Source organism: Perna viridis, chromosome 1, assembly GCF_037379345.1.
Source record: "Perna viridis isolate PV_CMFRI_1.1 ecotype Kerala chromosome 1, ASM3737934v1, whole genome shotgun sequence".
NCBI lineage: Eukaryota > Metazoa > Mollusca > Bivalvia > Mytilida > Mytilidae > Perna > Perna viridis.
In genome coordinates this window covers 68,926,933-68,953,127 of record NC_142445.1, presented here as the reverse complement: position 1 = coordinate 68,953,127, position 26,195 = coordinate 68,926,933, and the positions used below count along the sequence as shown (strand labels likewise).

At 33.0% G+C, this 26,195-nt stretch overlaps 1 protein-coding gene across 2 annotated transcripts; it reads left to right on the top strand.

Moving 5' to 3' along the window:
- Positions 1-2,498: 2,498 nt before the first annotated feature.
- Positions 2,499-26,181, top strand: LOC148630141 (tyrosine-protein kinase Src42A-like). 2 transcript variants are annotated; one of them, XM_088561603.1, is made up of 9 exons: positions 2,499-3,029; positions 7,466-7,587; positions 9,518-9,681; positions 17,901-18,069; positions 20,832-20,990; positions 21,670-21,681; positions 22,763-22,941; positions 23,498-23,654; positions 24,270-26,181. In XM_088561603.1, the coding sequence occupies exons 1-9, from the start codon at positions 2,617-2,619 to the stop codon at positions 24,479-24,481; spliced, it is 1,587 nt and encodes a 528-aa protein (XP_088417729.1). In that variant the 5' UTR covers positions 2,499-2,616; the 3' UTR covers positions 24,482-26,181. The 2 variants fall into 2 exon arrangements, with proteins under 2 accessions (XP_088417729.1, XP_088417737.1); XM_088561611.1 differs by lacking the exon at positions 21,670-21,681.
- The last annotated feature ends 14 nt before the right edge of the window (positions 26,182-26,195 follow it).

The following is a 26,195-nucleotide window of genomic DNA, read 5'->3' as shown; positions in this document are numbered from 1 at the left end:
AAGTCTTGAATTACGTTCATGGTTTAACATGCTGATTAAATAAAAAACAAAGTTTTGTTGTACTTCTTCAGAACACATTTCCATCGGTTTTGCAAATCTAAAATATAATACAATATAGCGGAGTATAACATGTCTATAAAATGTCCAAGATCCCGTAAGGAAAGATAACTCCGAGTAGGGGTGCGATAAGGTTCAACCATGCGATAAAGGGGTGTAAGTGATATGATGCAGGGATCTGATAAACGGTGTGACGTCTCTCCCTCTCGTCTGTCCAGAGAGATTGACACAAATAAATAGGTTTATCTCATAGAAGTTATCTTGTCCTTCACGACTCACGAAGCACTTGAACAACGAGTTCATGGTACATAAGAACCCGATTCACCGATCAAAAATCAAAATTATCTATTGGATAAATTATAATAATGATATACCACGTGCAACTTGTGTCTGTATTTTTACGTCGATCAATCCAAATCTGGCATATACTCGAAAGGGAGAGAGAGCAACCAGTTAATTTGTCGCCGGTGAGAGCGGATTTGAAGCCCTCTACGCTGGTGGAGTTACTATGGTGTTGTCAAGTTGATTTCACTCAATTATGATTTTTTTTGCAAAATAAGCGTTCGAATATTGTTGTGTTTTGCTTTCCGCACTTGTTTGCATACGATGTTTTGGGTTTGGTCACTATATATCTTAGGTATTATGAGGCGTTTTTGCCTGACTGGTTTAAAATAATCCTCTGTTTCGATGGCAGACATTCCCTCAACCATATTGTACAAGAAAATAAGTCTCTGGCTTATGCTTATGAGGGACACCCGAGTCGACTTTAACTTCTTCTGAATGTACTCCTTCGACTACCACCTTATTTGTCCTTTGTGTGAGAAAAATATGCAACCACTTGTTGACGGTTCCTCTGATTCCTGTTGTGTGGTACTATATCGAAGGCTTTCGAGAAGTCGCGGATGGCAATGTCGGTTTGTGTTTCTGTGTCGCAGGCTTTCATGAAGCCATTGATGGTGGCCAACAGTTGGCGACGATGGCGAAATCCATATAATCAAACATAAGGACACATACAAGTCATCATTATTTCACAATGTTAAACTGGGACTAATAAAACAACAGGGATGCCGGTTAGTTATATTTAATCCCAATGTAAAGTAATACTGCGTCAGCCTACCCTCTTATATGCGTTATCATGAATCGAATATGGATTCTATAATAAGAATTATCTGGGTTAAGCGGTTTTAAGACTGGAATCCCAAAGTAATGTAGTAGATTCTCTTAAATACAATTAAGTAAATGTTGTACAGTGTATAAGTGGAACTTGGGTTGAGAAGACGTACGGTTGATTGTCATCTTAGAAGTTTCTTTGGGATTTTTATCGGAAAGAGTAAAAAAAATCCTTTAAAGCTGTATGTGGGGAATTTGGTCAAAACCTGTTTCCCTTCATTAGTTGTACACTAGGACTGGGGAAATTCTGAATACTGGTACCAGCTCCCCAGTTTTAAAATAGCAAGGCGTTTATTATTATTATTATAACGGTATGTTTTTATTGAGTATCATTGACTCGTGTATCATGTCCCGCTTTTGAAAAGCTCCGTGCAGGTCCGGGTCAAAAGAATAGGCCTGCAGCAGTGCTAAGCTTGTCGTAAAAGGCGACTAAATAGTGCACAGAACCATAGCCGTGGGATGTGTGCCCCAGTTGGTTGAATGGGGTACCCCTGGCGTGTTACATGCTGGGGTTGTCAGGTAATAATACGGAAAACCTGACCGCAAACCATAGTGGTGCACCGTGTTGGGAAAGATGCCACGTTCCTCGCACGTTAAAAAACCATACTAAGATATTCTCCCGGTGTGGAAACCACAGGGCTCCGCCACAGGAGGCTAAATTGCCCGACCCTACCCCCCTCTCCCTATTTCCAGTGGCAATCAAAACTTGTCGACCCCATTATCCTTGTGTCCCATCCCAATTTTCCTTTCAGCATCATTTCATGTTTATTTTATCGACCACTTCATGTTCATCGCCTGAATATAGCTGAAATATTGCTGCTCGGGCGTTCAACCCCAACAAACAAACAAACCGCTTTTGAAAAGGCGATAACCGATAAGCTGCTACTTAATTGGAAATGGACGACTAAATGGTAGGGCGACATGTCTTTATTTTTCTCTTCAGTTTAGAAGGATATTTCTGATTGGTGTAGAGCTTTTTATGTTAATTTATGACGCAAGTTTGACCAATAGGATCAGTTATAACACTTCATCTTCATCGGGTAACTGCAAAATATAGTTCACTGAAATATTATTCCGCAACCTTGCGAAAAATAGTCTTCCCGGAATATTTGTATAGCTAATCAAAGTTTTTGAAAAAAGAAATGGTAAGATATATCATCACAACAAATATTTTAGTTTGAATATTCTCTGCAGTCAACTACGATGAAGTGTAAAAATGCGGATTGATATTATTGACTGGTTGTAATTAGGCACCTCATCATCAATGGATCAATCCCATTCTTACTAATATTTCCGGAAGTAATCGAATATCTGTATACAAATCTAAACCATAATGTAGCCAGAATGAAACCGGGATTATTCTTATTTTTGTGTACGTTTTTTTAAAAAATGGGGAATTGTTTGTGTCCAGACAACTCGAACCTCAATAACTCCTCATCTGCAGCCGCTGCATCTGTCCCGTTGCAAAAACCATCAGAACACAATGGAGCTGTAGTGTCACCGAATCAGATATCTATTACAACGACGCCACAGCCCGCTAGCCCTGTTGTGTCAGTTGTTTCTTCTCAGCCAACTGAACCGGCTGCCCCAGAAGCATCCACTAGCAATGTCAAAATATTTGTTTCTTTATATGACTATGATGCCAGAACAGCAGAGGATCTTAGTTTTAAGAAGGGTGAACATTTAGAAATTCTTAATGACACACAAGGAGATTGGTGGTATGCCAGATCACGAACTACCAAAAAAGAAGGATATATTCCTTCAAACTATGTTGCCAAGTTGAAAAGTTTAGAATCTGAGCCGTAAGTTTACTTTTTTAATATCAGTTGTTTTAATTATAAGCCTGTTAAATCTGTAGCACAAAATGTACAAAAAAATTATATAAAGTAGATGTTTACACTACATTTCAAATGACATGCACAGGTCAATATTGGATCAGGTGCAGTCTAAAATTAAAGACTGAAGTCTTCAAAGTCGCTAATCGTCAAATATTCTCTCCCACTGATTTTGGCTTACTTTCAACATCTGAAATGGCACAAATTGGATATGTTCTAAATTCAGTTGACTGCCCCTAGAATCTTGATTCTATAATTTGATTATTCTTAAGTAACCATAATGACCGGAATGCACCTGCGTATGGAGTTTTAATATCACAACTCATATAATTCCAGATTTTGCTGTAACTGCACAGACTTTTTATATCACGCTAGCAGTGTTCATTCATTCCAGACCGTGCTCTTGTGTCATTGGCGCAGATATTTTATGCATGGCGCATAAAAAATGTGGCATGTGGGCCCAGCTGGTGCACAGTATTCTTTAGTTTGATCTCCGAGTTTCTGTTTTTTTTTTTCTGGTTCCCTGTCTGAATGTGTATCCCTTCTTTAAAAGCGTCAACGGCCTTGACCGTTTCTTAGTAAACATGAGAAGCAAAAGTTAAAACTTTTTGCGGGTCAAAAACGATTTAATATATTAGTATTTCTTTCTATTCAGTTGGAGTTATGTATCTATGTATCTCTGAAACCTCACACCTGAAATGAAACTGTTGGGTGTATACAAACCTGAGGTTAACTTATTTGTTGGTTGAATCTTTCCTGTTATGTAAAAATGACCCCATATAATACTGCCATATTGGCCCCCTTCATTCTGAAAATGATTCCCTGTTTTGCTGTCAAGGGCACCACTGGCCCCCTTTTGCAATTTTCTGAAATAAACACTGTGCTAGACTTCTTACAATTAGGCTTCTGGAACAGGGTTGTGTTGCCACAAGATTGAAGTCATCACTACAGAAGTTTTATGGTCGTCATCATGAACTTGTAGATCATTACTGTGTATCCATCTGCACCATGAAAACTGATTTGTTCAACATGTCATAGTTTTCCTTTCATCTTTCCTCTACCTTGGACTTGATTTTTTATGAGCAACTTGACAGGTGTTTCTAGGAAAGCAGAGGATGCTTACTCTACTGGTGTATCTGGTCCATGCTCCTAGTTTTTAGTGGAGTCCGAGTTGCTCATTTACTTTGTATGTATTATTTTAGTTACTTTTTAGTTTTTTGTTGTGTTTGTCTGTTTTCCATGCCTGGTCTTTCTCCCTGGATTACATTCTTTTGATTTCCGTTAGAATTTTGGTTCCCTTTATTATTCTTTCAATCAAAACTACTCGGGTTTCCAGGAACCAGATTAAATTACTGAGAATGGCTATACATGTATATAGATATTGGGACCCTGATATTGTATATGACAGATATAGTCAATTGTAACGAGCTCCTGTGTTTGAATCGGAAAAAATGTTCTCATTCAGACGATTACACAAAAACACTTTCACCTACTTTAATGAAACTTTGGTGAATTGTCTATATCTATTGACATAAGCTCCCTTTCGATTTTTATAAATTTCTGATATTTCGTTTCCATGTAATATATTTTTATACTTAAAAAAAAATGGGATTTTTAAGTTTTCGGACAATAACTCAAAAAAATAATTTCACTCACTTTTATGAAACTTTGGTGAATTGGTCATATCTATGGATGTAAGCTCCCTTTGGATTTTTATAAATTTCATATTTTTCGTTTCCATGTTATGACTTTTTGTGTTTGGATTTTTGATCGGTTAAAAAACATGGCTGCCATTACTAAAAATAGAACATAGGGGTTAGATAGCAGATTTTTGTATACATGTATATTTCCAAAACCGTAAGCTTTAGCCAAATTCTTACATGGATAAAAGTATTCAGCATGATGAGATTTATCTGTGGTCAAATTTTGGTGAAAATCTGTTGACCTATGTTGGAGTTATTGCCCTTTTTGGATGTTTTTTTTTTCTGGTTTTGATGTTATTACTTTCAAAAATCTTCTCAGAAACTACGATACAGAATTCAATAAAGTTGGTATTTTTGTGTTGTAGGGTATCCTTAACAAAATGACCATTTGGATTTTTGATTGGTTAACAAACATTGCTGCCTTTACTTAAAATAGAACATATGGATCGTACAGTAGTTTTTTGCATATATCTCCAAAACTGCTAGGTTTGGCCAATATCTTTCAATTGCTGAAATATCCTTATTATAAGGCCTACAAAAGTCTCCAGGGATCAGAGTTGTCAGACAACTCCATGTAAGGGTTATTGCCCTTGAGAGGTGAAAAATGACTCTTTTTTTTTTACAGTTTTCAGCCTAAATCTTGAAAACTATGATAGATAGAATAATACTTTCAATTGCTGAAATGATTTTTATTATAAGGCCTACAAAAGTCTTCATGGAGTCAAAATTGTCGGACAACTTCTTGTTAGAGTTATTGCCCCTGAAAGGCAAAAATTTAATCAGTTGAGAGATTCAGGCTCCTGGGAGCCCCTTGTTATTTTGATATGTTGGGTTGAGGTGAGAACAATGTGCCAAACATAAAGTAGGATTTTTTTGCAGTAGAACAACTTTCCAGCTGAAAATGTGCTTGTCCAACCAACATTGTACCTACATGAAGTTAGACTCTGGATTCATTTTCCTGTATGCTGATACAAATGTATCGTATTCATCACAAAAACCAAGCTTTTTATTAAAGTTTTGATCATTGGACATGTTTTGTTGACATTTTGAACTATTTATATGTGAAATAGTGCATGTCAAATTGGATGGAGCATGTTACATTTAAAATGGAATGGAAGCAGACATGCAATTTTCCAGAAGAATTATGAAAAATCCTAACAGATTCTAAGATTTAAAAAAAGTGTCTGGTTCATTTTTGTTTTGTTATGTTCCAAAGTACATTGTACAAGCTCTGCAAAGAGAAAAAAATTAAAGGTACATATAGGAACATACATTATACAATTACTGCCCTCTGAGGAGATGAATATCCAAAATTGTCAACCCCAACTAAGGTTATTTCCCTGAGGGCTTTAGCATGAAGGGAATAACCTGAAGTGAGGTTGACAATTTTGGATATTCACCAAATTAGAGTACCGTAATTGTGTTATTATACGGAACAAACAAAGGACTGACAAAAAATGCATGGTTTCAAATGTGCTAGGCCAGTTGTAATTTGCAAAGATGGGTTATTCACCTGCTCTTGTATTTTTTATTGGTTATTCACTGGTGAATAATAGGGTTATTTAATGATGGCATGAATTTTTGGGGTTATGCAACCTTTCTTGCGATTAAAACAAAAGATGTCCAAATTAATGTATGTCAGGTGATTATATTTCATCCAATTAATCCTTTATTATGTAAGATATAATAATTACTGTTGTGGACCAATATCAGTAGACATTTTGGTGTCCAGACAATAACTATAGTATACATGTACATGTAAGTGAATAAGTCTATATGATTTTATACCACCAGGTACCACACGAGTAAAGGAAAGCTTTGGTTGATTTAGGGGTTGTGTCTCAAACCATTTAGGAATTGAGGCCAAATACAACCACTTTCAGATTGTGTTCATTTGTCTGTTTTCCAGTTTAAAATTTTGTCCTGTGTCAAACATTTATAATGTAATCAGATTTCAAGTAATGAGTGGTGTGTCCATTCTTATCTTACAAGTAACTGTTCAGGATTAAACCCCCTTTACTCTCATAAAGCTGCATCCTGGGAAGCATTTCATAATGTAATAATAAAAGATAGCAGCATGTTAGTTCACATTTTGTATGATATTTCTTGGTGATATCCAAACATGCTATGGGAACACGTACCATTTTGAGTAGTACATGTTGTAGTAAAATTAAGTAAAATTTTTAGCTGTCCAATTGGATACTTTGGTTTAAAAGTTTATGTCAATCTCTGAGTTGTTCTGCTGTGTAACTTGAAATTTGATTACTACTTTTGCTGAAAGCCATTTGCTCAGGTTTTCAAATTCCTGCATGACGAACATATATTTTTGTACAAAATGTACATGGTACATGACTACATGTACATGTAGTCATTTTCAGACATGCACAGTATTTTTTTTTCATTTCCTGTCAGACTGAAATCAAGACTTCCAGTGATTCAAATGTCATCGGTTAAATTCATATAGATACATGTAATTGTTATTGGGGCTTCATTATGGTTTTATTATAGAACCACAAGGTCCAATTTACCATATGCAGAACTTGTAAAGATTAAGGCATCTTCATGTATCAGTGTGATGATACATGCACAGTGTTTCTCTTAGATGTATGATTACATGTAGATTAAATGCGTTATTATTCATTGATAAGTACTGTACACACTATATAAGTTTTTCTGTATTACTTTTTTCTTTTGTTCTAGATGGTATTTTGGAAAGATAAAGCGTGTAGAAGCAGAGAAGAAATTGTTGCTACCAGAGAATGAACATGGAGCCTTTTTAATCCGAGACAGTGAAAGTAGAAGAAATGACTTCTCTCTTTCAGGTACAATGTTAATTGTAATTTAATGGCTCTTGACTCATTTAGAAGCAAAGGACTATAGAATTTTGCCTTTAGTCCTTCCATCTTCCCATCCACTGAACACACACAACATAAGTTTGTCTTCATGAATTTGTTTGTTTTTTTGTTTGTTTGTTGGGGTTTAACGTCCGAGCAGCAATATTTCAGCTATATTCAGACGATGAACATGAAATTGATGATAAAATGAGCATGAAATGATGATGAAATGAAAAAGGGATGGGACACAAGGACAATGGGATTGACAAATTTTGATTGCCACTGGAAATAGGGAGAGGTGGGTAGGGTCGGGCAATTTAGCCTCCTGTGGCGGAGCCCTACAGTTCCTACTCCGGGAGAATACCACAGTAGGGTTCTTTAACGTGCGAGGAACTTGGCATCTTTCCCAACACGGTGCACCACTATGGTTTGTGGTCAGGTTTTCCGTATTATAGCCTGACAACCCCAGCATGTAACACGCCAGGGGTACCCCATTCCACCACCTGGGGCACACATCCCAGTTGCTCTGTGGGCAGAGCGCCCTAGCCCCTGGCTAGGCTTCAGAGCACTATTTAGTCGCCTTTTACGACAATCTTAGCGCTGCTGCAGGCCTATTCTTTCAACACCCGGACCTGCACGGGGATCATGAATTTGAATGAAACTTGTATAGATGGATGCTTTAGTGACAAAGAGGACACAAAAAACTGATGTTACACAATGCATCTGGCCATTTTTAGAACTAGAATTTTATACATTATCTGTTAAGAATTAAACTGGATCACCTGAAAAATATTTTTCATATCAAAAGTATTACTTTCAAGTAACTGGCTCATTTATTTTCATTCAACTGCAAAATATTTAGTGGTTCTAGAATGATAATATGTTGTCATCAATAGAAATGTCCAGATAATATCTTGAGTAAAAAGATCTTTATGAAATTATACCACAAGGTGCCATTCTACCAAGGATTAATATTGGGGTTGTGTATTGAACCATTAAGATATCGGGTGCTAGAAACAAGCAGTTTCATGATATCCAGACTATAACTTGACTATAAGCGACTGGATCTCTTTAAAATTGTATCACAAGATGCCATACTACCATAGGAAGGCTGGTTTAGATATTTACAGTTGTGATATGAACTGATTAGGAAGGAAAATAGGGGCCATAAACAAGCATATTCATGATGTCATGACAATATATTGAGTTGAAGTGAAATTTGAAATTGTTAAATAGGACTGATTTTTGGGTTTTGACTTGAACTGGTTAAGAATGAGGTGTCAATAAAAGGGGCCAGAAACCGTGCATTTTCTTGATTTACAGATACTGTAAAAGGTAACGAGTAAAGGTGAATGGATCTCTTTTAAATTGTAGCCCACTCTTTGAAAGCGATCATATTCAGTTTAATTCACAGACTTAATTCTCAACTTCTTTGGATTAGATCCCTTATAGCCTGAACAGAATCACAACCTAGAATATTTTTGTACATTGACTGAATATTTGAAATTGTGCGAATAATATAGATGGGAAGAGGTGGTCAACCGTTTTCTGAATTTTAACATAAACCTATGGTTTGTCAAATAATCCCAATCCAAATTGATAGATTTGTCAAGCTTTGATAAAGTGTCTTAATATACATGTACATATCCCACTGGTCAGTGTTAACATTTGCAGTCTTATCAAGCTGCACCATTCTGAGGATTTTATTGGCCTAACATATCTGCCCATTTGTGTACCACACTTCAGGTTTCAAGTCACATGATCCTGAAACATATCCCACTGGCTCATCCTCATCATGAAATTAAAGAGTTGTCTTACACATTTATCGAAAGTGGTCAGTGAACAAATGTCACATTGACATATTTTTTGTAAACTAAATTTACATTGTTATACAATGTGGTCTATGTTAATATTTCAGTGAGAGATGGAGATACTGTAAAACATTACAGAATTAGACAGCTTGATGAAGGAGGATTTTTCATTGCCAGGAGAGTAACATTCAGAACTTTGTCTGAGTTAGTTGACCATTACTCAACTGAACCTGATGGATTATGTGTTAACCTTAGGAAGCCATGTACACAGGTAATTTGTAGCAAGTTTTATTGTTCTTGTATACCTATATCAATTTTACTTGCTTTTGTATTCCTTAGATTCTGCAAAGCTGCATTTATGATAAAGATGTAGCATTTTCTTGATCTTCATGGTTTGTAAACATTGTCCTTTTCAATATTCCTAGAAAAGAGTCTACTTTGAATTATCCCAAAGCTGGATATAGAGTTGGCCTATTTCATTTTCTTCACCTTTAAGTGATTTCCATCTCATACTTGAAGAGAGAATGTCGGTATGGTGTAAACTTTATAGATCAGCATTACACGTTGATCTTAAAGGAAGAATATCATTTTACAAATCTTACGCTTCAAACAAGACTGGAATTGTTTTCCAGGTAAAATATTACTGAACTTTTTATCTTTTCTTGTCGTTTTTGAACCTGCAGATATTTTTATTCAGGATTTTATTTATAGCTTTAAATTCAAGTTGTTACGTGAAGTCTAGCAGTTGATCTGAAAAGCTTTTTTTTAATTCTCATAAAAACTTACCTGGAATTGATTTACACTTATCTAGACTTATGAAGAGAATTTTGCGGAAATAAAATCTAGGAAATATTTTAGAATTTATATTGAAGCTACATGTACATAATAGTTATAATCAGCAGATTATGCAAGATCAACTGTATAATATCATGTCACATATATACATTTTGTGAATTGGTTTAAGGCCAAAAAAAAATTATATGTGTGTTTCCGGTCACCTGACCGACCTTAAAATAATGGCGCCGGCCTGAAACATTTTTTCACCAAAAAACCAAATTTTTTTTGGGTACATTTTGTCTCCTTGTGATCATAATTACGTCGTGGTTATTTGTTGGATCTTAAAACGTAATTCCGAAAGCGCTTTGTAGAAGCAGACTTGATATCATTATAATAAAGTGGAAGAGCGTTCTGATTTACTCCGAACGATTTTTGCCTTGTGAAGTCAAGAGAATCTCGAATATAAAAACCATGATGGCCTGCTTAACAGCGTCAAGCTCGGTCATCGCTGTTAAAATGGCGAAATGCCATCACATGGATGCAAAAAAATTTATTATTGTGCTTTCATGACAAGACAACATTAACAGATGTTTATACCAGCTACCACCCAAACTCCTCCACCATAAGTTCCTCAAATTTACATACGAAATATCTGATTCTGCTACAACTTTCATAGATGTATGACTAATCAAGGGAAGAAGATTTCTTCATGAATATGTATTAGACACGAAAACATATTTTAAACCTACAAACTCATTTATGTATCTCCTTCAAAGAGTTGTCATAAAAATCACGTCTTCCGTGCATTCATTAGCTGGGAAATAATTTGGTACCAAAGATCAACAGACAATGACAATGATTTACATGAGGCTTTTTCAAAGTTCAGATTGAACTAAGAAGAAAGAGGTTACAAGAAATCGGAAATTGAAAACTGTTTTTCTGATGCTCTAATAGAGAAGAGAAACAAAAGAGAGGTCAAAGGTGAAGGAAATTCCATTGGTGATGACAACCAAATACAATCCTTGTATAAAGAAGTTGCACAAAACTTTATTAAAATATTGGCACCTTATTGGCGATGATATGGTTTGCAAAAATGTATTTAAAGAAAAGCCAATGATAGCTTATAAAAGGCACAAGAATTTAGCAGATCTGCTAATATCAACAAAAATAAAAGAATGAGTTGTTTTCATAACATATAGGACAATTCCTGATGATGGCGGGCCTATATGTGCATTGAATTAATTGATGTGAATGACCTACATAGTAGCAGTCATAAATTACCGCAGAAACACTAGATTAGTGTAGGATTGATGCAAACAATAAATTATGATAAGGATACCTAATAGATTTTTAGGTACATGTATTTAATACCAATTATTTTGAGGAAGTTCAATGAACAATAAATAATGTAATCAAAACTACTCAAATAGCTGGAGAGTTATGGGGAGGCAAGACGTTGATTATGGGCTTAATTTTTGTTTGAATTCAGTAAATTTAAAATAAGTTAATGATTTTTTATTGATATTATATAAAACACACAATTCTGACACAAAACTTCTAGTTTCAGCTACAGATCAAACATAAAACTACCCGGTACATCTCATAAAGTTTCTCAAGACATCTTGAGATGATTTTATGTCTTAAGAATTGTCTAAGACAAGGTGTTAGTCTTTTATTGAAGACTTTACTTTAACATATAAAATTGTATCAAGATGTCTTTTGACACTGCTGATCATTTGCTATCTGAACATGATGATCGGGGAACTTAAGACATTAAAGAAAACATTATACAAGAAAAAAAATTTTTTGTAAAATAAAAACTTTTTCTGACCTACCTACCTGCAGTCAAAATTTTTAGGTGATAGGAAACACACATATTATTTTTTTTGGCCTAATTGGTTTTTCTAAAGTGTTATTAGGAATATACACAAATTTATTTGTCTTTGCAGAAAAATGTGGTAGGCATTTAATACAAAATTACAAAACCTTATTTCCCTTAGTTTGAATGTGTTATGATTATCTTTCATGTTTGACCTTGTGTAATATACAATGTAGAATTTTAGCTTTGAATGACTGTAAAATGGCTCATTGCATGAGAAAATCCTGAGTTTAAGCAGATTAGTTAGCAGACAATCTTCAGACAACATAATCCTGTCATGCATTGATTATCAAATATTATTCAAGTTGTCATGCAAGTTAGAATGGAATGCTATTTCTTACTTATACTGGCAACATGCTGAAAATGTATATGTCCGTAAACCAGCTTTCCTAAATGTCCATAATTTGACAGAAGTTCAGATACCTTTACATAGCATTGTGCATGTATTAAATGTGTACAACACCAGGTTTGTCCTGTATGAATTTCAAATTGTAGGCCAACATGTCTGTCAGCAGTGTACTGAAGGCTTGACCCAATGTGTTGTGGAGACAGTCTCCATCTAAAATATGCTTGATAGGCTAAACAAATGATAAATCAGTGTAAATATCAGACTTAGTTTTAAAACTTTCAGACTTGTCAAGGTAAAATCAAACAAAAGATACCTTCTACTCCTGCAAAACTGATCATATGTAGTCAGCAAAGAATATCCTGTCAAGTCATAGATAAATCCTTTGATTCAATGATTGTAGAAAGTATGTAAGGAGGTCACCTTTCAACTAACGTGTCTAATTGGTACAAATTGATGGAAGTTTGTTTTATTTTAACAGCTCCTGGAAACTGGTACTTGTTTGGGTGTAATTGCATGAATGAAATCTTATTCATGTGGCGTACACCTTAGTTAAGTAGCACGTTATATGTATGTCATGTCTAATTTTCTTCATCAGTATTGTTCAACACTACTGTCAGATATGTATTGGGTATGAATCAGTACAGTTCCTTCAATGACTTTTTATGTACCAGTACATAAAATCGAAACGTATCAAGTCCCTATCTTGTAAACCAGCATTTTGAATAGGATAGATGTGCTTCTTGCATTTGTTAATCATTTACATGTAAATTTGGGGAATAAAACTTGCTTATTTTCTTAATTAAAGAAAATTCTAAACCCCATCACATCCCCTATCTATTCCAAATATGGAATTTGTAAAACATTGTTTTATGCTTTTGTTATATGTTATAATATAACAGACAACTTGAAAAACAAAAGCAATAATGAAATATATTAGAATGAAGAGTTGTATTAACTACTAAGTAGTATTTTTTTCTATTTAAATTAAGCAGTAAGGATTTATTTGAAATTTTACTATAAATTATCCTTTGCAACATTCATGTACATGTATCCCTTAAACTAGCTAGATAATTAGGATAGAGGGGCTCAAACTTAAGTCATAAGGGAATACATGTAGAGGTTAGGGTTCATTGTATTTGAAGAAATTGAGGTATCAATTATGGATTTGAGGATGGCAAATTGAGTTTATTGATGATGCTTTCGCTGACAATTGATGCCTCCAAATTTTCGAATACAGCACATTCATCTCCATCCTAATACATTTGACTAAAATGTCTGAAAATAACAAAAGTACTTTTTAGTAGTTTAACCTTGGAATTAACAATGCTCTTCAATAAAATTTGACCTACATGTATCAATGAATGTTGCATTGGAATTATGATTAAATGCTGTTGTAATTTTACAATTTCTTCATCCAAGTATTAGGTAAGCATATTTATGTAATTTGAACATAAACATACAGTGAAAGACAGTATATAGTCAAGTGAAATGAAAATATAGAGAAAAACAGTATATAGTCGAGTGAAACAACAAAAGGAAGCAATTCCCCTCTATTATTAGTCTTGTTATATGTAAGTCCATATAAAGTAATAATTGTTCACTTAATTGTTGTTTTGACATTGTCGTGTAGGTATTTATCTGCAGGTAATTAGATGGGTGGCAGGTAAACACACCTGTCAAGTTAAAAGGTGTTTAGGGCATTGTATGTCTTTATTAGTTCACACACCTTTGTACATGTACATAAAAGCATTATATTGTAAAATTCTACAGTCAATGTGAGTCTCCCAGATAAGTATTATATTAGGAGTATTGTACATATATTATGAAGTTAAACAATAAAAGAATTGAGATCGTGATTCCTGTACTTTATACAAAGATAAGATATAGTGTGATAGGTTGGTTAGTCCATCTTTTCTGTCTTTCGGATATAGTGAAATAGGTTGGTTAGTCCATCCTGTCTGTCTTTCAGATATGGTGAGATATGTTGGTTAGTCCATCCTGTCTGTCTTTCAGATATGGTGAAATAGATTGGTTAGTCCATCCTGTCTGTCTTTCAGATATGGTGAGATAGGTTGGTTAGTCCATCCTTTCAGATAACACTAGACATGACTTACATGCACTCTTCTGCAAATTCAACAGTTCATTGATGATAAAAATCTTAACTACTTCAAAGTATACAATCACAAAAAGGTTGTTCATTAATGATTATGTAATTTAATAACCATTGAGGAATTTAAATGACAAGTAAGCATTAAAAAGCCTGGTTAAGATGAACAATAAAACCCATATTGTACATGTTAATAGTGTGTTTACCATCATAGAAGTTACTTTCACACTTCATAGTTCTGTAGTAAAAGCAGCTGTTCGTTACTCATATTTACCAGTAATTACCCTGGTTTCAAATACATGTATCAGTGTTTTTTTTCCTGATGACATACTCAATGAACAGATTCCTGTCATAAATTGTTAATCATTATTCTTTATTCTGTTTAATTCTTGAAAAATATTAATTGTGTGTCTTTTGACCAGTTTTGTTATCAACTGCAAGGTCTGAATAACATTTAAGCATTTCTATTTCAAGCAGCCTTGGTATGCCCAAATAAGTGGTTTTATACATGAATTCTTAATTTGTGCCTTATTAGTTTTTTCTTGGATTTTCCAGAAAATGTACATTGAGGTTACTAGAGTAAAGAGTGCTTTTTATTGAGAATTCCAATATAGATCTTCCTTAATAAAACTGATGTTTTGTATTTAAACCACAAACTTTGTTGTTATAGGTCATCTTAAGGAAATATTTTGTTGATATTGACAGAATATTGATTGTCAGATCAGTGATTCAGGGATTAGTCATTCCCATGTTACATAACCAATCATGTTGTCTCTAAGTTTCCTATTGATTTCTTTGAGTCAGCTTGTTTTTAAAAAAAATGAGGAGCTAACAGTGACATATTGTGTGCTGATAGTAAACCATTTTGAATTTAAAGGAATTACTGAGTTGTAATAGTGCACTACATGTAGAATGTGTGTTTGGTTATGAGAGTAAACAGTATACCACATGTAGAATGTGTGTGTGGTTGTGACAGGAACCAGAACACTACATGTAGAATGTATGTATGGTTGTGGGAGTAACCAGTACACTACATGTAGAATGTATGTATGGTTGTGAGAGTAACCAGTACACCACATATAGAATGTGTGTTTATTTGTGAGAGTAACCAGTACACTACATGTAGAATGTATGTTTGGTTATGAGAGTAACCAGTATACTACATGTAGAATGTGTGTTTGGTTGTGAGAGTAACCAGTACACTACATTTAAAATGTGTATTTGGTTGTGAGAGCTACCAGTTCACTATATATATAATGTGTATTTATTTGTGAGAGCTACCAGTTCATTACATGTAGAATGTGTACCAGTTCACTACATGCAGAATGTGTATCAGTTCACTACATGTAGAATGTATACCAGTATTTATTTATGAGAGTTACTAGTACACTACATCTTTATGAGAGTCACCAGTACTCTACAACTTTAATGTGTATTTGAGATGGATAAGATGCTTAATATATTATTCCTATTTTAACACAATTTACTATAGAAAATTTTTCATAGTTTTAAATAGCTATCAAAACATAATAAGTAGAAAATATCTTAATTTTTATGAATGTGTAAATAAATGAGAGGAAAAAGGAATAAGAAATTCAGAATGATTCAACAACTTCAGTAACTACTGAAGCTGAGATCAGCATAATAAATTATTAAGAAGTATTAATAAATTTTTCATATAGGAAAAATCTGGCGGAAACCTGTAGGTGTAAACAGTAAATAAATGTATCACCAGGAAAACAATTCATTATCTTTGCAGCAAGTGCACTATCTATAACTGTGTTGATACTGTTTGAAGGGTTATCTAGTGAACAAATGGATTCCTTGTAAAAACAAACAAAAATCTTACAATGATTGTAAACCATCATTGTTTTAAAAATTGTAAAGCCATTACAGTAAATATGTGAATGACAGCTCCTTTTTTTTATGCACCCATCTTTCTAAATATGATGTGCTATGGTGTATACTGGTATCAGTACATCTGTCTGGTCACACTTAGCCCAATGACTTGGAAATGCTGCCAACAATTTTTGTGAAACTTAAGTGAGCTACATGTATTTCTTTCTTTTGAAGTGAGATCTCTTACAATTTTTTATAAATTTCCTTTTTTTTGAGTGATGGGACTTTATTTATATGAAAATGGGCTGATTTTCTGTTTTCAGACTATATTCAAAAACCCTTGCAGCAATGTCAGTGATACTTTGGTGAATTGTTTTTTTTTTACATTAATGTAAGTTCTTATTCAATGTTAGTGAATTTCCATCATTACGATTTACAGTAATGGGACTTAGTTCATAAAAAAGGGTGTTTCACAGTCCAATAGTGGTTGCACCCCTTATCACAAAACCATGGAAAATATTTTATTACTATTGATATAAACTGCCATTAATTGTTATGAAATTTTTATTTTTTGTGTTTGAAAATCTGGACTTTAATCATAAAAATGGAAGGATTTCCCATAATTGCACTATACAAGCAATTTTTATGAAACTTTGTGGACATTTGTTGTTTCGTTTTTTGATTAATGTATGCTAAATTTTGGTTTTTTCATATTTATGTCAAATATTAAATCACAATCAAAATTGAGAGCTGTATCAAGATCAAGTTTTGTATTATAATTTGCCCGATTACACTTGAAATATGCCTTTTCCGAATTTTTTTTTCTTCTCACAGTACTTTAATGATTGTTAGGGGCTAGGGTCAAAATTAAGCATATTTTCACATTGTGTGTAAACAAGGGATGGAAATGTATCAATGAATGTTGCATTAGAATTACGGTTAAATGCTGTTGTAAATACTTGGTAAGCATACTTATGTAATTTGAACATAAACATATAAAGAAAAACAGTTTATAGTCAAGTGAAACGAAAATATAGAGAAAAACAGTATATAGTCAAGTGAAACAAAAAAAAGAAGCATTTATTAGTCTAGCTAGAATGCTGATAAAGGGTGTTCACTTGATTATGAATTGATTGAAGTCCACTACTGAACAACAGTTGCACACAGTTACAGTGCTCTAAGCACAAAATACTCTGGGTTTTGATCTGGAATAAAATATTGAAGCATGGCTTTTCATAAAATAGCGATACACATTGAATATTCATGAAGTGTTTTTGTGTTCTTTACTTTTCAGTAGCAGAATACTGGTATCTAATAAATAAAATTTATATGGAAAAAAACTTAGTTCAGGAGTTATTGGTAAACTTATCCTGTTTTAACATGGATAACATGTAGATTGTGTTTGCACACAAAATGTACCAGTTTACAAAAACAGCATTAGGCACAATATGGCAATATCCAGTCCAGATAGTTAATTATTTATTAGACCTAAAATTGATTACCATCATGTGTAAATATTTCTGGTGACTTTTTTTTCAGATTGAGAAGCCTCAGACAGTTGGTTTGTCTTACAACACTAAAGACCAGTGGGAAATTCCAAAGTCCTCTCTAAAACTTTTACGGAAGATTGGTCATGGCCAGTTTGGAGAAGTTTGGGAAGGAATGTGGAATAGTACAACACCTGTTGCTATCAAAACCCTTAAACCAGGTATACTTTTCTGGGAATCTTTGAAAACAGTTAATAAAGAACTCTTTTGATTTTTCCAAATTATAGTTTAAAGAAAAAGTTTTGCAGTGTACCAGGAATCTGACTAAGCCATTGTTTTTCATACGATCACAACAAATTCGTTTGTTGTATTAAAATAGCATTTTCAGTCTTTAGGGGGCCAAAGTGGGGTTCAAAAATCAACTTTTTTATTGAAATATTTTTTTTTATTAGATTGCGGGTCTAAATCATGAAATATTGAAATATTGGAATATTTCTTTTTCTTGTTGAGTAACGAGGGGTCAAAGGGGCGAGTAATAAGAGGTCAAAGGGGCCAAAAACATCATTTTTTGAAAGACTCTTTAGGAGAGCTTTAGGATCCATCAGAATACCTTATGTCACCGGTTCAACATTGGAACTTACTATTTCTGAACACTACACAAAAATATTGTCCAAATGTTATTCCTTTTATATCATTCAATACTTCTCAGTAACCAGTATATTATCACAATTAATCAGCTCATTTCTGCAAATAAAATTAAGATCTAGTCTCCATATCAACTCAAGATTTATTAGACACCTTTTTGGCCTTGAAAGATATTTAGTAATAAATTTGCATTTAGGGACTTTAATGTGTCTACAAGCATAAAATGTGTTAAGCATGTTCATTTCAACACACTTATAAGTCAGATTCTCCATCCTATCATTAACATTTTACCATTTATAAACAGTAAGTTTAACCAAGTAAAATTAGCGGGAAAATTCAAATTGATAAAAGTGTCTTGTTTATATAAATTGTGTGTTAAGAAAATTATTTTCTTCAGCTGAAATTAGTTTTATTCAAGTATAATTATAATGTAATGGGGGAAAAAGGTGAAATGGAACAAAATTTGTATATGTGTGTGAAGTTGGATCAGTAGTATGGATTGACTTTCAGTTTATACATATTAAAAACAAGTACTATCTTTAAACAAAGATAGCCGACACAGTAAAATTTATTCTTTTTACATATGAAAAAAGATAGTTCTTAATCATTTTTAAAATGCAAAGGTATGATCACAATTTTATTTAACATCATGTAATCTTTGAAGTTTTGTTCATGCTACAATTTTCACAAGAATAAAAAACCTTCCTGTGCTATCAGCACTTTTAGATTTTGGATAGAAAGTGATGTATGTAAGCATTCTGTAAGCAGAACTTTTACCTTAAATTGAGTTTCAAAATATTGTGCAATATTATCCAAATTATTTGTTGTGTCCACAATGAACTGTAAGTCCCTATGTTTAAGTGTCAAAAACCACACTTGTCCCAAGTGAACAGAGTTCAACTGGCTGCAATTGTATCATGCTTCGCTTAGCAAAGCTTTTTACTTATTCTATTTCCAAATTATTCCCTTGATTCTGACATTGATACACTGAGCATTAATGTTTGCAGTCAAATACAATCTGCCTTTTTTTTTGTTAAGATTTTATTGTTTGCTGCATGTACAGTGTGGTAGACCATTTTTTTTCACAACTTGCCAATGAAAAGAAATTCAACTAGCCAATTTTTTGGGGTTTTTTGTCTGTACTATCATCTATTTTCTCTTGGATTTGACCATCTTCTGCCTTTCTTTTTCTTTCTTCAATTATCTTTTCATTTGTTTCTAAATTTATCAAAAACTTTTCTATTTTCGAATATTCCCTCCTGTTGAAGTTTTTCAAGTACTTAAAGTACTCCATTTCTGAACTTATATTTTAAAAATAAAATTATTTTTCAACAGATTCATCATTATGAAACAAGAAAATCATTTGCTTCTTGTTCATTTTTATTTTGACAATAAACAACTAATTTGCAAGGCAACATTTCATAAATTACCAAGACAATTTCGTTTGACTACCAATACGAGATCGGGACCGTCGCGTAGGTTTTGGCACATCCCGTTTACCGGATATTAAAATGGCAGATCGTAAACAATGCTTTACAAGTCAATAAAATTGTGCAAAATTCACTTGACATAGTCAAGCTAAACTTCTTAATATGTAAGGAACATATTTTTAATGTATGATGTTAAGGGATGTTTAACTAAATAAGCTGTTGGCTGGTTAACTTTCCTTTGAACTCGCCAATCAAATGATGGTCGCCAAATTGACAAGTGTAAGCTAATGAGAACTTGCCAAATTACACATCTACTTGTATTTGGCGTGCTGGCGAGCGGTGGTTTCCCACACTGCATGTATTAAAAAAGTGTAATATAATTTAGAATTGTGGTTTCTCTTTCACACTATTTTCTTCGTAGAACGTAGGGAGAGGGCGAGTCAAAGAAGTTAGCAAAATGATGAAATATGGAAAAATATCTTGTCCTAAAATTGTAGTGGAGCCCTGCTTTCTTATTTCTCTTGCACTTATGGGATAAAATACATGTTTTTATATTATATTACTTACATTAATACATGTATCCTCTTGATAAGGTTACTGGTTACCACAAGGTGTCTTCATTTACCTTGGCATGGTATTCAGTCATGTCTGTCTTCTCAATCAGTTCTGTACCAAGTGATCTTTGGTTGCCTCTTGGTCCTTTTCCCTGTGGTGTTCATTGGAGGGCTGCTGTAGTAGGGCTAGAACCTGACACTATAAAGACTTGCCATCGAAAGCAGCTTTCTTGTATTTGATTGATGAGTGGATTTTGTCATATCTAGTGTGTCTTTGATTGACAATACAAAGATAATAAAAATTCATGAACAAATTTTGGTGTGAAATATTGCATGTGTTTTTGAATTTCTAAGGTACTATGGATGCCAAAGATTTCCTTGCCGAAGCTCAGATAATGAAAAAGTTACGACATCCAAAGCTCATACAACTGTATGCTGTATGTACACAAGATGAACCTATATTTATTGTGACAGAGCTGATGAGACATGGTAGTTTGTTGGAGTATCTTCAAGGTAAGGCTCAGTATATAGCTACTATGATATATTTTATTTTGTAGACTTACAGTGTAATCTTCAACAACTACATATTTCTTATTGTCATAATAAACAAATTTCTAGATTCTTATAAAATTTTATGAAAAATTTGGGTGGAAGAACAAATTTAATTTTTTATTTTTCCTAATTTATCTGCCACTCATACGAAAACCAAGTGTTTTTGTCATCATCTACTATTTCTGCTTGGCAATCGTTTTAACAAGCACAAACATATAGATACAGCTTTTTCAAAGTATATGCGTCTCTATTGCTGCACAAGTACCAGTTTACATCAATTTGGAACCATTTTTCTAAGAAGTTGCAGTTTTACCCACCAAAAGTTATTAAGCAATGAGACACAGAATATTTGCAGAAATTTGAAAATAAAAAAAAATCAGGACAGGCGTGGATAAGAATCTAGGAATTTTTTTTTATTAAGGCTTTTCCTCATCTAGACGAACGAAAATATGAAGAGAATGTAAAATAAGTTTTCATACACCCATAAAATTTTCTTGTATGATGTATAGGATTTAACTAGTCTTCTTTTTAGAGTATCAATTTTTAGGAGATAAATATTGACTAGATCTAAGTGTTTCATATCAAAGTGAAAATGTTCTTCTTTCAATTTTTTTAAATGATTGTTTTGTGTCATTTTTAGATGACAAACTGGGTAATGTTGATTTTTCACTAATCTAATGATTTGCTTCCTTTACTGTTATAACACACCCTGGTGTGTAGCACTTTCCCATAATTAATATGACATGCTGTTAAATGATCATACCATACTGACACATTCTTAGACGTGTATTCACTGTACCAAACATTCCAGTTGTGACTTACTGCTATATATTTGACAAATAATTTGATTAATTTACTCCCAACATGATGCTAGAAGAGAGCATGGTATAGTATTTATTTCCACAACTGTCAATAGAATGACAATATCCTCATCCAATATATTGATTCATGTAATTAATTACTTAATTGTAATTAGTAATGGATCATTTAAAAGCTTTCACTGTTAAGCATTTGTACATGTATTATGTAAGCTTTTATTTCATAAAATCTTGAAAAAAATTGAAGTATTGACTTATTACTTGTTGTCTGTTGCTTTTTGAATTGATTTTCCTAAGGTTATTAATTTGGGGATATACAGCAGTTGGTTGAGTGGCTGCCAAAACATTGTCCTTTATATAACTTGAAAAGTTTTTAGCAGATAGCTTCCAAATTTTGATATGATGTTTTGAATGACCAAATAAAAACAAGTTTTATTTTCACAAATATTGTTTTTTGTTTTGTTTTTTTTTTCCCAAGTGGTGGCCATTGGGGACTGAATTTTGTCCACTCAATAACTTGTGAAGTATCTAGTTGACTTCTTTCAAATTTTAATATGATGTTTAGGATGACAAAATAAAGGTCGTTTGATTTTCACAAGTATAGGTTTTTTCATTTCCAAGTGGCAGCCATTTTGATTGCAGAAATGGGGACTGAACCTAAAAACAAACTTTGCTTTACTTACTGGTATTAGAAGAAATTGTATCTCAATGTTAATGACTTAACAATATAAATAGTTTTTGTATGACAGTTTCTGTGTCACAAATCACCATGGAAGGCATGTTACACAAATATTATCATTGAGGTGATATCAACCAACTTACAGGGGCAAACATATATGTGTAGGAAAATCAGGTTTGCTGTCTCTTTGACAGCCATTTGTTTATGAATGATATAACATTACTGTCTTTTTATAGGTAAAGGGAGGACTTTAAAGCTTCCTCAGTTAATCGACATGGCCGCCCAAATAGCTAGTGGTATGGCATATCTAGAATCTCAGAACTACATCCATAGAGACTTGGCAGCCAGGAATATATTAGTGGGAGATAACAGCACTGTTAAGATAGCTGACTTTGGATTAGCTAGAGTTATTAAGGTAAATAACAAATTAAATTCCAATTGAAAAAAGATTTGTGTAAGGTTTGAGAAGTTTAGTATTTATTATATGAACTTGTTCGGAAGTTCAGCATTAGTACTGGATTGTCATTGGTCCTCTATTCCCCCATTTTTGCCAATGTTTGTTATAGTAAGCTTTAAAGCTGATTTCAGCTTTGTTGCCTCAGAAATATAAAATCAAATTGTGCTGACTTTGTATGAGCAGCTTGAAAATGATGTTATTGCTCTTTTCCATATCTTTTCAGCTTTTTTCTCAGCTGATCAAAGTCATGTTTCCTTGAAATTTAATTCCTGCTTAATTTCAGTCAAAATGAAGATTTATTGCTTCATCAAAGCCTTATTTAGTTAAGAATTATTTGAATTGTGGACTACAGACAAATCAGTGTTTACCAAGTTATGACCTATCTTGCCCAGTCTTTAGAAAGTATCATGACCATGCATAAACAAGATTTGAACCTACATGATATTGATATGGTTTAATTTTACATTCAAAGTTAAGAATCAAAAACCTTTAAAATTTGTTTTTGTTATTACAGGAAGATGAGTATGAAGCCAGAGTTGGTGCTAGATTCCCAATAAAGTGGACAGCTCCTGAGGCAGCTAACTATAACAGATTCACAATCAAATCAGATGTTTGGTCGTTTGGTATACTTTTAACAGAAATAGTCACTTATGGTAGAATACCCTATCCAGGTTTGTCACAGTTCTTTCTAATTTTATGTCTGATGCATTACATATACTGCAGTGCAGAAGGAAAAGAAAATATTTTCTTGGAAAAATATAAAAATAACAGTAACTGAAGCACTTAGTACCATCTTTAATGAAAACAAACATAACTGTGAAGGTTTTTTTATTTGTAGGTTTCTATTTTTGTGGTTTTTAATATTTTTGAAGTATGTCGACTTTTAAATTAATGAATTTTTGGTTTGACCAAACCATAAAAACCACAAAAATTGATATTCCATGAAAAGAAGTCCTTCCATAGTATTAACCTTTGCAAGTTGAACATTAATAAGTTTTATAATAATGAGTGTTATCTTTCTGTTTGTTGGTAGCTTGGTATAACAAATCCTCTTAAATTTTACCATGGATTTCAATGAATCTTGATTCAGAGATTAGTTATAATCAGTTGAGGTTATCATATTTAAAGAGAGATATTCATCCAGTGTTTCCCATGGGATAGTGGATCTTTCTCTGAAGCTGGTCATATTTACCCAAATGTTTGTACAATCACTGAAATTGATATTCTACTGTTTAAAACATGTTTCCTTTCAGAATTGTATGTGTAACAATATGCTTCTGTTGTAGGTATGACCAATGCAGAGGTATTACATCAAGTAGAACATGGGTATAGAATGCCAGCTCCACCTAACTGTCCACCAGCATTATATGAAATCATGCTGGAATGCTGGAGGAAAGAAGAAATGGAAAGACCTACATTCGAAACTTTACAATGGAAACTAGAAGAGTTCTTTAATCTAGAAGGCAATGACTATAAAGAAGCTTCAAGTATCCGATAGTGTCATATTAAATCTGTTTCATTTCTTATGTGTTCTGAGCAAGTTCTATTCATGTGGGGACCAGTGCCACAAACTTGACCAGGGTATGTTTTGGCAGCCTGGTTGTGTTTCAAGACAGGTTGTAGAACCATTCATGCCTTGAAGGCAGATTTTTCTATATTGTGTTGTGTATCTGTGTAAGTTATTTTGATGACACATATTTTTACTACATGGTCAGAGTTGTTGAACAATCTCAGAAATATTGAAGAAGAAAATCTGAATATGGTTGTAATACATTTTTTTTTAATATGTTGTGAAAATTTCCAAGGCAGTGTCTTAAAACAAGCTCTAATATATCACAGAAATCCAATTCTCTGGGATACAAACTTGATATCTCTGTTTTCTATTCATGTATATATGCCATAACATGTAAGACCTGTATTTAAGCTTCTCACTTGTCATTTTTATGATATAGAGTTTAGGAAGTAATTTGTACCTATATTTTTAATATTAAACAACATGCAGGTAATAAGTAAAGAAATGTCTTACATTAAAGTGTATGTAAATTTAAACTTGGATATTTTTTGCCAACAGTTAGAAATTTGATACAGTAAGAATTTCTAGTTTTTCTTATCTGCAAAAATAGTCAAAGTAATTGTTCAAGAGAATTTTGTCTCCATTTCTTTGTGATATGTGGAGAAGATTTCTAAGTGCTATACATGTGCATGTATATGGTTGTGACCTTGTTACTTTGGTTGTAGTACTATGTCAGTAAAATATCATTTTTATGATTTTTTTAATCACTTTTTAAGATGCCTAGGTTTTGAAGAAAATTTTAATTGTAAAGATTGAATACAATATTTTGGGCATTGTAACAATATGATATTGCAACATTATCATGAATACTAATGGACTGGAGTTGTGCAATTAATGAAAAATAAAACATTGCAATGTCACTCAAATATCATGCATGAAGTTTCATCTATATGTTTTTAAATTAATCGAATTAAGATATGAAAGTTAACTTCAATTAATATCAGATAAATTCTTAAATTTCACATCCACTTCTCATCATTTAATTATATACGTTTTATATAAATAAGGAATCCGGTGTCAAGATATTACATTTTTTCATCAATTTTAAAGATATCTTGGATGGTTCAGTATTCTCTGTTCAAATTTTATTGCATGAACATAGAATGCACCTTCCTTTCTTAGCCTATTAATTTTTGCAGAGTTGCCTTTTAATTCAGAAAAGAAGTTTTTAAATTCCTTTTAATGCGGTATTTTAGAAAGGAAAATAGTTATTGAAGCCTTTATTTCGATTTTGCTTTAAGTTACATGCATCTTTAAAGTGTAACAAGGATAAGATTCTGATAATTTTCTCCTGATTGTTATTTATCTAGTCAAGTACGTGGTCAGACAAGAGAGCAGTAATATATTCAAGGGTTAGGTGTTGTGTATTAGATCAGAAGCACTGCTTTCTTGCCCTTACAGTGCTTTCACTAAGTAATCATAGAATTAAGGTTTCTGAATATTAGCTATCATATATTCTTCCTTACCAATTATTACTTAAGCCCCTAAATCAGATTTATGTATGTGGCTTTGTATATTGAAGCTACTTTGTTGTTCAGTGCATTTTACATTAAACTTATTGTATTGATTTATGGTTGATCATGAATACTCATCTGTCATAATTCATAATAAAAATATTTAAATGATTTAGTTTTTGTCA